Raw genomic sequence first — 11586 nt, forward strand, 5'->3', positions numbered from 1 at the left:
CAATCTTAACACCGAAAGTCATTGGAAAAGCTTGTTCATACACCAAGGCATTTTCTTATTTACATGCTGTCTTAATTCTCAATAACAAACCATATTCTTGACAATTTGTTTCCTTCTGCTGATGGGTTTATTTTATTATCACAGCGCTAACATCATAATCAGAGGAGTAGGAAAACTGTAATAAGATTGCGCGTACTGCCTCATGTACAGAACCAAATCAGTATTTGATTCATCATTTTAGCTTTAACTAGTGCCTGTCCCAAAATGTTACTCACAAGTAAAGGCTTAGTAATTGTAGCAGAAGCGTTTTTTCCTATTTCTGTCTTGAATATTCATCATTTACCTTGTGGGCAGTTTTATAGAGAATATTTCTATAACTCTCTGTACTTAAAAGTTGTATGATCCCACAGTTTTCAATAATCTATTAAGATTTCTTTAATGTTTTCTTCAAAAAAAAGTTTACTCTATAACTCAAATTCCCATCTCATCTTTTGTCTATTTGCAGAAATTGGATCAGTACTATTGTTTATGGAAACCATGTCGCTTTCAAATTAGCTACATTTCCCTGTATTGAAGCTGCTATGCAGATGCAAGTTATTGTTGAATCCTGTTGGGTTGTGGTGACTGAGATTTCACTTAATCCCATGTAAATAAGAATGGTATTTAAGTATTGCACAATGAATTTCGGGCCCAAAAGAATAAAGACTGGAATCTGCTATTTTCAGTCTGAATAGAACTAGGACTGGTAGTGAATACCTCAGTGGAGTTCATTGCAACAAATCCTGTAAGATTTTCTCCATAGCATCTTGGAAAAGCTGGAAGTGAGAGTGCATTTTTTCACAAGAATCTTCAAACTGTTTTACTTTTTCCACGCACAGGGTTTCAAATCACAGGCTCTTGCCGTATCCACTGATCCAGAACACCGCTTTGAACTTGCACTGCAACTTGGAGAGCTCAAGATCGCATATCAATTGGCTGTAGAAGCCGAGGTAACACTTGTATTCGTCATTTCCAAAGTGTTTGATTCAAAAATTAAAACTGTAGTAGAGTGACTACATTGGATGATGAAATTCAGTGGGAAGATGTTGATTTTTTTTCAATCTTCTTAGTTTGAACTATACTGAGTTCAATTAATCAGATCCATGAGCTACAATATGAATAAGTTTGTTTGTTTACATGGTTTGTTACAAACTTCAAAGAACCATATTTGGCTGGTCATACGTTGCTATCTGGCTTATCCTATTGTCCAAATACCAGATAATGAAGCAAACACAAATCCTTTTAAGCATTTTTTTTATATTGTCATTTGTATAATTTCATAATTGCCTCTTTTCGAGTTCTTTTGTTGTCACATCTTTTTTTGTTTAAAGTGATATCTTTCATTCAGTCTTATTCAGACTGCTCCCTGCAAATTGACCTCCACTCAGCAGCTTTGATTGGGAACCCATTTTTAAGAACCTTGAACTAACATTCTGTGGTGATGTGCACCAATCTACAGTTAACCCTCACTTTTTTCCATTTTTGGAAGGGGTAACTTTATCCAGAGCATGTATGTTTGTAAAACAAAACCGTAAATTGCTGGAAACACTCAGGTTAGTCACTATCTGTAGAGAGGACAGACAACTTAATATTCCAGCTCTGGACCATGCATTAGAACTGGAAGATATTATAGATGAGCAGAATTTATAAAGGAATAGAACAAAAGGGAAGGAACACATAGATATGTACACATGCGGGGAAATAGAATGCTTAAGTATAAAACAGGAGAAGGTTAAATAGCTCAACTGATATTAAGATATGACAATAGGGAGGCATAATGGGAGCAATTAAAAACATTTATAAGGCACAAATAATGTATGAATACCTATGGTTGGTGGGGAGGTGTGGTTAAGACAAATGAAGATAGAAACACAAGAAAAATGGGCAAAGTGCAGGAGCCTAGGAAAAAGTATGTTGATAAGAATGGAGACCATCATAAGGATGTTGCCTGGTTTGGAGGGCTTGAATTATAAAGAGGGGTTGGATAGGCTGGGTCTATTTTCCCTGGAGCAAAGGAGGCTGAGAGGGGACATGATAGAGGTATATAAAATTATGAGAGGCATAGATAGGGTAACGAGCCAGAGTCTGTTTCCCATGGTAGGGGTGACTAAAACTAGAGGGCATAGATTTAAGGTGAGATGGAGGAGGTTTAAAGGGGATCAAAGGGGTAAATTTTTCACACAAAGAATAGTGGGTATCTGGAATGAGCTGCCTGAGGAGGTGGTGGAGGCAGGAACAGTAGCAACGTTTAAGAGGCATCTGGACAGGTACTTGAATGAGCAAGGCATAGAGGGATATGGAATTAATGCAGGCAGGTGTGATTAGTATACTAGGCTTTATGGTCGGCATGGATGCGGTGGGCCGAAGGGCATGTTTCTATGCTGTACGACTCTATGACTCTACCCTGCCAGAACAGTGTTCCAGTGGAGGGTCCTCGCCCCCGAAGCACCAACTCCATCTAATAACTTAGCTTTCAAATATGCATTTTCTTTATTTCATATAATCTTGCAGTTGATTTTAGGTCCATGATCCTAGACAACACTTTCTGAAAATATGTGCAAAATTGCATCAGGAATCAATAAGCAAACTGGTTTATTTTCATGCAAAATGTCCCTTTTTATCTCCACAGTCAGAACAGAAATGGAAGCAGTTGGCAGAGCTTGCGATTAGTAAGTGCCAGTTTGCCCTTGCCCAGGAGTGTTTACACCATGCGCAGGATTATGGTGGTCTATTGCTACTGGCCACTGCCTCTGGCAATGCTCCAATGGTTGACAAATTAGCAGAAGTAGTTGAAAAAGATGGCAAGAACAATGTGGCCTTTATGACTTACTTCATGCAAGGAAAGTAAGTACTTCAACTATAGACCTTACCTTAGCTTCTTTGAACAGACTGCTTTTAAACTGCAGATTACTTGACATTGACTACTACATGCACTTCATTTTAAAAAAAAGTATGTATTTTTGGGATGTAATTTTCAACATTTTCAAAAAATGATTTCCATGGCAATATGGATCTAATTTTCTAATTTTAAGGTAGTGCCCCCTTCTCCTGTTTGCTTCCATCTGTGAAAATAGTTTGTCTCTACCTACTGTTAAGACCGATCGCTCCAGTCAAAGCCCCCAATCAAAGTATACGATTCAGATTGTGGTGGGAGAAACGCACTGTTAATTCAATCCCATCCCTCCATAGATCACCTAACATTTCATTTTACACTTTCCAAATTAAAGAAAGACCCAGCCATCTATTAGCCCCCGAATGAGGTTAACCAAACCAGATGTCTTTAAATCAACAAATTAACTTCAATTAGAAAAACAAATTCTTAAACACTACGAAGATATAAACAATAGTTAAAATAGAAAAAATTAGAGTCCTTGCAAATTTACATTCCTGCTGGAGGTGAAAAAGCCAAGGTTGCTTGAAGTCCTCACATCCGTCTGATGGGGAAGAAAAAGATTCTTCAATAGTAGAACAGTCCGTAGTCTAATTCCAGCAGTAAGTGATGCTTTCCTTCTCCAGCGATGAATTTCCACCGTTAACGACTTGCAGACACTTAATAGAATCAATCTGACTTTAGATTGTCACAGTCTAACTTCCCTTCCTTCAGTTTTAATTATCAGAGAACTCTGTTTTGGCTTGACTTTTTTAGAATTTTGAGAGATAATAAATAAAGACTAAATTCCTTCAGTTTAAAATGGTCTGAGAGATTTCCTTTCAGGTGCTAATGCACAGCTGTCTGTCTGTCTGTCCTCTGTTAGAACAGTCTGTTTGCACTATAAGCCAGTTCAAAATTAAGTTGTAACAAATGCATGTCTCGATGCTCAGTCCAAGTGCCTGTTTCCAAGGCAACGAGAATGCACCTTCTCGGTAACTCCTGAGGCCTGCTTGGTCTTAAAGCAGTACTGATCCTTTGCTGTCTTAAAGGCACACCACATATTTCCCGGAAAGAGAGAAAAAGACAGGATCATGACGCTACACTATTGAATCCTTTAATAATTTTAAGTATCTCAATTAGATTACCCTTAAACCATCTATACTCAAGGGATTACAAGCCAGATTTATGCAGCCTGGGCCATAATTTTACCCTTTAAGCCCTGGTATCATTATGGTGAATCTACATTGTTTCCCATCCAAGGTCATTATATCCTTCCTGAGGATTGGTGCCCAAAATTTAATGTATATGAGAACGCAAGAAATAGGAGCAGGAATAGACCATCGGCCCATCGAGCCTGCACCACTATTCAATACGATTATGGTTGATCTTAGGCTTCAACTCCACTTTCCCGTCTGCTCGCATATCCCTTGATTCCCTGAGAGACCAAAAATCTGTTTATCCCAGCCTTAAATATATTCAACAATGGAGCATCCACAACCCGCTGGGGTAGGGAATTCTAAAGATTCACAACCCTTTGAATGAAGTAATTTCTCCTCATCTCAGTCTTAAATGATCGGCTGAGACTGTGCCACCCTGTTTTAGATTCCCCGACCAGTTTCAACAATCTCTCAGCGTCCACCCCCTCCAGCCCCTTGAGAATTTTGTATGTTTCAATGAGATCACCTCTCATTCTTCTAAACTCCAGAGAGTATAGGCCAAATTTACTCAGCCTCTCATAGGACAATCCCCTCATCCCAGGGTCTAATTTAGTGAACCTTCGCTGTACTGCCTCCAATGCAAGTATACCCTTTCTTAATTGTGGAGACCAAAATGGCGTGCACACTACTCCAGATGTGGTCTCACCAAAACCATGTACAATTGTAACAAAACTTCCTTATTCCTGTACTATAACCCCCTTTCAATAAAGGCCAACATGCCCTTTGCCTTCCTAATTACTTGCTGTACCTGCATGTTAACTTTTTGCATTTCTTGAACAACCACACACAAGTCTCTTTAACATCAACACTTACAAGTTTCACACCTTTTTAATAATCTGCTTTTCTATTCTTATAACCAAAGTGAATAACTTTACACTTCCCTACATTATCCTCCATCTGCCATCTTGCTGCCCACTCACTTAACCTGTCTATATCTCTTTGCAGCCTCTCTGTGCCCTCCCCACAGCTTACCTTTCCACCTACCTTTGTATCATAGCAAACTTAGATATATTAATCTCTCTCTCCATCTAAGTCCATATAGATTGTATATAGCTGAGGCCCCAGCACTGATCCTTGTGGCACTGCACTATTCACTTGCCAACTTGAAAACGCTCTTTTTATGCCCACTCTTTGCTTCCTGTCCATTAACCAATCCTCTATCCATGCTAATATATTACCCCCAACTCCATGAGCCCCTTATCTTGCCATTAAACTTATGTGTGGCACCTTATTGAATGCCTTGTGGAAATCCAGGTATACTACATCTACTGGGTCCCCTTTATCTACCCTGCTGGTTACATCCTCAAAAAACTCTTAATAATTTGTCAAACAGGATTTCCCTTTAGTAAAACCATGTTGACCTGTCCCAATCATACAGTGCTTTTCTAAGTGCATTAAGACTTCCTTAATAATAAATTCCAGCATTTTCTTAGGATATACAGCATATTCTGCATAAACAGGCCATTTGGCCCAACTAGTCTGTGCTGGTCTTTAAACTCTGACCTGTACAACTGACTTGAATTTCAACCCAATGTGAGGTAAAGGTCAGCATTCCATTGGCTATTTTGATTTATAATTTTCTCATCTCATTTGAAGATTGCTGAGACATGATTCCATCCATGTAGGCAGCTCTTGACTGTACCTCTCTTGAGTAGCCATTCTTTAAGTATGTGCCTAGTGTGACAGTCAGGCATCACAACTAAGCCTGTGCTTGACTGATATTCACATGTTCACTAGATGAGCAGATCACTGGGTAATAAACAGAAGTGGGAAACCTTCCTCTCTCCACCCCCCCCCCCCCCTCCCCAACCAATCCTTCTCTTCTCCCACCACCTCCCTCCACTCCCTTTTATCCCCTCCAAACCCCTCCCCCAATCACCTTCCCCCAACACCCGGGATTATATAATATTGACTGGAGTTGCAGTGAATTCAATATGCATGTTTAGATATTTTGTTTGAATTTCCAAGAATTTTATCTTTTCTTTTTAAAAAAAAATTATGCAGGCTTGACAATTGTCTGGAATTGCTGATAAAAACAGGACGTCTCCCGGAAGCTGCCTTTTTTTCCAGAACGTACCTGCCAAGTCAGGTCTCCAGGTATGAATCAGCAGTTACAGTTCAATTGTAGCACAATGTAATTGTGTGTGTTTATATGTAGAAATACACATAAATGCACATAGTAAGTTTCTGCTCTGATGCTAACTTTTCCTTTCAGAGTTGTGAAACTCTGGAGAGAGAATCTCTCCAAAATAAACCAGAAAGCTGCAGAGTCTCTTGCTGACCCCACAGAGTATGAAAATTTATTCCCAGGCCTAAAGGAAGCTTTTGTAGCAGAGCAGTATCTGAAAGAAACTAGCAGGCCTAAAGAGAGACCTGCCAGGGATTATCCCCTTGTCACTGTAAGTAATAGCATCCTTCTGTATTATATCAATGCTGAGAGTTTGGATTTAAATGGAATTTGCCAGTGCTAATCTTTTTTCCTACTATTTTTGCTTACTAGCCAAATGAAGAAAGAAATGTTATTGAAGAATCAAAAGACTTTGCATCATCTGTGCATGAAACATCAGCGAAGGTAGCTGGCTATTAAACACATTCTTAATTTCAGAGTTGGAAAGCTAATGTTGTAATTTCATTGCAAAGTAATCAAATTCTCCAACACAATTACCACTGAATGTGGAGATGGCATATTATCTAGCTGTTTGAAATAATTCATACTGAAGTTGGAAATTACAATTCAGAGATCCAGAACTTGCAGGTGTAAGTTGGATGAGAGCAAAATACTGCAGATGCTGGAACTCTGAAATGAGAACAGAAAGTGCCAGAAGTACTCCAGTCTGGCAGCATCTGTGTAGAGAGAAACAAGAGTTAACGTTTCAGGTCTGTGACCTTTCATCAGAACTGGCAAAAGTTAGAAATGTTGAGAGTCTTTGAGCAAGTGAAAGGGGGGAGTGGGGTTGGGGTGGGGGGGGGGGGGGGAGGTGGGGGGAAGAAGAACAAAAGAGAAGGTCTGTGATAGGATGGAGGACAGGAGAGATTAAATAACGGAGATGTCATGCAACAGATTGCAGATGGAGTATTAAAAAGTTAGAGTAAAAGACAAAGCATGTCAGGTGTAAGTTGAACTGCTTACTATTTGCATTTTACCACTAGAGGACTCTGTGAGGGACTTGTGACAAACTCAGTGAGGAACTCTGGTGGCAGAATCATAGCTCTGCAGCATTACAAGTGCAAAAATCTTTGAAAATGAGTGTTTATTCCCTGACCAGTAAATTATATTTTTTAAAAAATTTCTGCCAGCTTCCAGATGTATACAAAAATATTTGCTGGTTATGTAATTACAAGATTTCAGCATTTCTAAATACTTTAAATTTTTTGACATTATAGAAACTTTCTGACGAAGAGGAAACAGTACCAGGTTTGTCTACACCAGTTGCATCAGTGATAGAAGCAAATGCTGTATCAGAATCAGCACCTGTTTATGTGCCAACTGCAGCTGACTCAGTGGTAAAGGACCTTCAAACTAGCAAGGTAATTAGCTTGAGCAGTACATGCACACAACTCATTTAAACAAAATCATGTACTTCAAATTTTAAAAGGGCTAAATTTGCATAGACAGACTATTGATTGGGCAGCCTTACTAGGCAGGGACAGTAGTGACTTGGGGAAAAAATGGAATGTCTGCAAAGCCATTCTTTTAGAAAAGGAAACCATGTATGTCCTTGGAATAAAAAAGGGCCATTGTAAAACAAATTGGCTAATGTATGTAGGTAGTTTGCTCATTATTGTATATCTTGATTTTCAAAAAATTTGACACTGCCACACAGCTACTAAATAAGGGTGTGTCCTTTGGGATAAGGAGGCATATTCTGGGTTGGATTAAGAATTGATTGCATTCTTGTAGATAGAAATGGTAGTGGTTCTGCATGGGGAGTCATTATTAGTGGAGTCTCTCAAAAATTGACATTCTTCGTCTTTATCAATGATGGAATAAAGGCGTCAGAGGAACTGTCTGCTACTTCACGGATGACTCGAAGTTTTTTGTTAGTTTAAGGAACTTAGATGAGCAAAACAGATTAAAATTGAATTGAGAATAGAACTAAATGCAATGGAGGAATGGGCTCATATCTGACAGATGTCATTTAATATAAGTAAATGTACTGTTATGCACGTGGATAGGGACGACGTCAGTCATGTGCACAACAATACATGAATCTGTAGGTCCACAACCAGTGCCATGAATCAACTGCCAGGACGATTAAATACAAAACACAATTTATTACATTGTCTTTGTACCGTGCCTTGGTTGGATCTCATTTAGAATGCAGTATCCAGTTTTTAGAATTAGAATTAGAATATTACAGCGCAGTACAGGCCCTTCGGCCCTCGATGTTGCGCCAAGCTGTGAAACCATCTGACCTACACTATTCCATTTTCATCCATGTGTCTATCCAATGTCCACTTAAATGCCCTTAAAGTTGGCGAATCTACTACTGCTGCAGGCAGGGCATTCCACGCCCTTACTACTCTGAGTAAAGTTTTGATGCCCCCAGATTGCTGGGTGAAGTAGAGACCCTGGAAAAAGTTCAGAGGAGGGCCATAAGATTGACATATAGTTTTAGAGGCCCTCAGACACCACAAACCGCTTAAAGAGCTGGAGTTTTTTTTACTCTAGAAGAGTGTAAACTTTGAGATTGATTTAGGCTGATAATGAAAGGATGAGATTCACTTTCTCTGGGTAGGCTATTTGAGTTGGATAAGGTAGGATCTGGGGATATGAGTATAAGTTACAGAAGCATAGAGCTAGGTTAGATATGAGGAGACATCTTTTGGGGCCTTCAAGTGTATTGAACAAATGAAATAATTCAGAAGGGAGCTGGACAAATGCCTGAATGTGGGTAACATAACTAGATGTAGTTTGGTAGGTGTGGATAAGGGATGTGCCTCCCAGTCACTGTGATTACTTTGAACTTGATTGTCTTTGGGAGTAATTTCTCAGTTAAGTTGGCCTGTTTTTGCCTTTCTGAGGAGACTCTTGTCTGCCTTAACTCTAGACTTGATTATTCCAAGGTACTCCTGGCTGGTATCCCACATTTTACCCTTTGTAAGTTTGAGGTCCTTCAAAGTTTTGCTGTCCATGTCTTAACTCGCACCAAGTGTCTGCGTGGGTTTCCTCCGGGTGCTCCGGTTTCCTCCCACATGCCAAAGACTTGCAGGTTGATAGGTAAATTGGCCATTAGCAATTGTCCCTAGTATAGGTAGGTGTTAGGGAAATATAGGGACAGGTGGGGATGTGGTAGGAATATGGAATTAGTGTAGGATTAGTATAAATGGGTGGTTGATGGTCGGCACAGACTCGGTGGGCCAAAGGGCCTGTTTCAGTGCTGTATCTCTAAACTAAACTAAGTCCTGATCACCTATCACTCCTGTGCTCACTGACTTACATTGACTCCCAGTCGAGCAATGTTTTGATTTTTAAACACTCATCCTTGTTTTCAAATCCCTCCATGGCCTTGCCCCTCCCTATGTTTATTATCTCCTCCAGCCCTACAACCCTCAGTCATAATCTGTGCTCATCTAATTCTGGTCGCTTAAGCATCCCCGATTTTAACTGCTCCACCATTGATGGCAGCTGCTTCAGTTGCCTAGGACCTAAGCTCTGGAATACTCTCCCTACACCTCTCTACCGTGCTTTCCTCCTTTAGACACTCCTTGAAACCTACCTCTTTGACCAGACCTTTCGTTATCTCTTCTAATACCTTAAGTGGCTTAGTGTCATATTTTGTTTCATAATGCAGTCTTTTTATTATGTTAAAGGCGCTAGAAGTTGTTGATGTGGGAGCATGGTGTGCAGGAGTGAACCAGCTGCCCTTAACTGTTGTATGTTTATAAAACATGATACTGAAAATTAACTTTGGGAAGCAAATATTTTAATGCAGTACATGCCATGTTTGAAATTGTCTGCAGCAAAGGGGAAATTGGAGTGCAGATAATCATAGATCTGGAATACATTTGTTAGGGCTTTCCCCATTTGATTTATCTATAAAGTATCTTTGACTCCAAATGTAATTGTGAAAGTGCAAAATAGCCTTGGTCTTAATTTTATTCTCTTGTTTTCAGTCTCTAACTGATCTTGACGATGATTTGGATAACTTGGAGCTGGATGACATAGACACTTCTGATGTTAATTTAGATGAAGAATTCCTGGATGACTAAGTTGAAAACCAAGTCTATTTAAATGTGACCAAATTTCTTTTCAATGAGTGAATAGTCAACCTTTGCTTTTAGAAAGCTGTTGCAATTTACTCAACTTTGGACAATTCTAAAATGGTAAGAGCTGATTGGGCAGCAAGTTGACATACTGAAGTGCATTTTGTACAACACTACAGTAGGTGGTGCTGTTGCCAAGCAAGCAAATAAGATTGTATTGCTGCCATTGACCTTTGTAAAGTAAGTTGTGGAGTTACTGTTTCATAACTGGATAGATGTGCTCGTACTGTTGTGCTGTATTAACACCAAATAAAGCTGATTACGTTTTTTATGACTCTGGCACACATGTTCTGTTAAAGAGGGTGATTGATTCATGCAGGAAACTGGTATCAGGTTTGAATTTAAATCAAAGTTTATGAATGCTGCTTTAGCACTAAAGCTGTTAAATCTAAACTAGACTTTTGTAAGAAGTCAGTGAAGATTTTTTATATTGGGAGTGTCTGCAAAGCAGTGACAAAGATGGGAAACTACATGTTTAATGTTTTATTGCAAATTTAAGTTTCGCAAAAGGTCACTGCAAATAGTGAAAAATAAATCTGTACATAAAGCAATAATTGAATATTCAATAAACATTTATGTAGTTCCTCTAACATTCTTCTACCACTATTTTGAGGGCAATTGTTTGTTTCCACAGTGATTTTATTGCAATGTGAACAGTAGGACATCTCTATACTGAAAATAGTTACTACGAAGCCCAAGTTTTCTTGGGTGACAATCTCAACAATTTCTCTCAGAAGGTCTCTGTATGCCTGGAGATGGCATACTATTGTAATTCAATAACTTAATACCAGACTGATTCCTGGGATTGAGTCAGATAGGATTATCTTCGGTGGAGTTCAGAAGAGGGGGGGGGGGGGGATCTCACAGAAACCTATAAAATTCTAACAGGACTTGACAGGGTAGATGCAGGAAGGATGTTCCCGATGGTGGGGGAGCCCAGAACCAGGGGTCATAGTCTAAGGATATGGGGTAAATCTTTCAGGACTGAGATGGAGAGATTTCTTCACCCAGAGAGTGGTGCCTGTGAAATTCACTACCACAGAAAGCAGTTGAGGTCAAAACATTGTATGTTTTCAAGGAGTTAGATATAGCTCTTGGGTCTAAAGGAATCAAAGGGTATGGGGTGAAAGCGGGAACAGGTTACAGAGTTGGATGATCAGCCATGATCATAATAAATGGCGCAGCAGGCTC

At 39.4% G+C, this 11586-nt stretch overlaps 1 protein-coding gene across 1 annotated transcript in view; it reads left to right on the forward strand.

Moving 5' to 3' along the window:
- The window catches only part of copb2 (COPI coat complex subunit beta 2), a 36344-nt gene extending 25675 nt beyond the window's left edge, over window positions 1-10669 (forward strand). The window contains exons 16-22 of the mRNA XM_068042105.1: window positions 879-989; window positions 2669-2883; window positions 6133-6225; window positions 6344-6527; window positions 6629-6700; window positions 7513-7656; window positions 10246-10669. Of these exons, the coding sequence (XP_067898206.1) occupies window positions 879-989; window positions 2669-2883; window positions 6133-6225; window positions 6344-6527; window positions 6629-6700; window positions 7513-7656; window positions 10246-10341 (915 nt within the window). The 3' untranslated portion in view covers window positions 10342-10669. The remainder of the gene's footprint in view (window positions 1-878; window positions 990-2668; window positions 2884-6132; window positions 6226-6343; window positions 6528-6628; window positions 6701-7512; window positions 7657-10245) is intronic.
- The last annotated feature ends 917 nt before the right edge of the window (window positions 10670-11586 follow it).

This window comes from Heterodontus francisci, chromosome 11 (genome assembly GCF_036365525.1).
Source record: "Heterodontus francisci isolate sHetFra1 chromosome 11, sHetFra1.hap1, whole genome shotgun sequence".
Taxonomy (NCBI): domain Eukaryota; kingdom Metazoa; phylum Chordata; class Chondrichthyes; order Heterodontiformes; family Heterodontidae; genus Heterodontus; species Heterodontus francisci.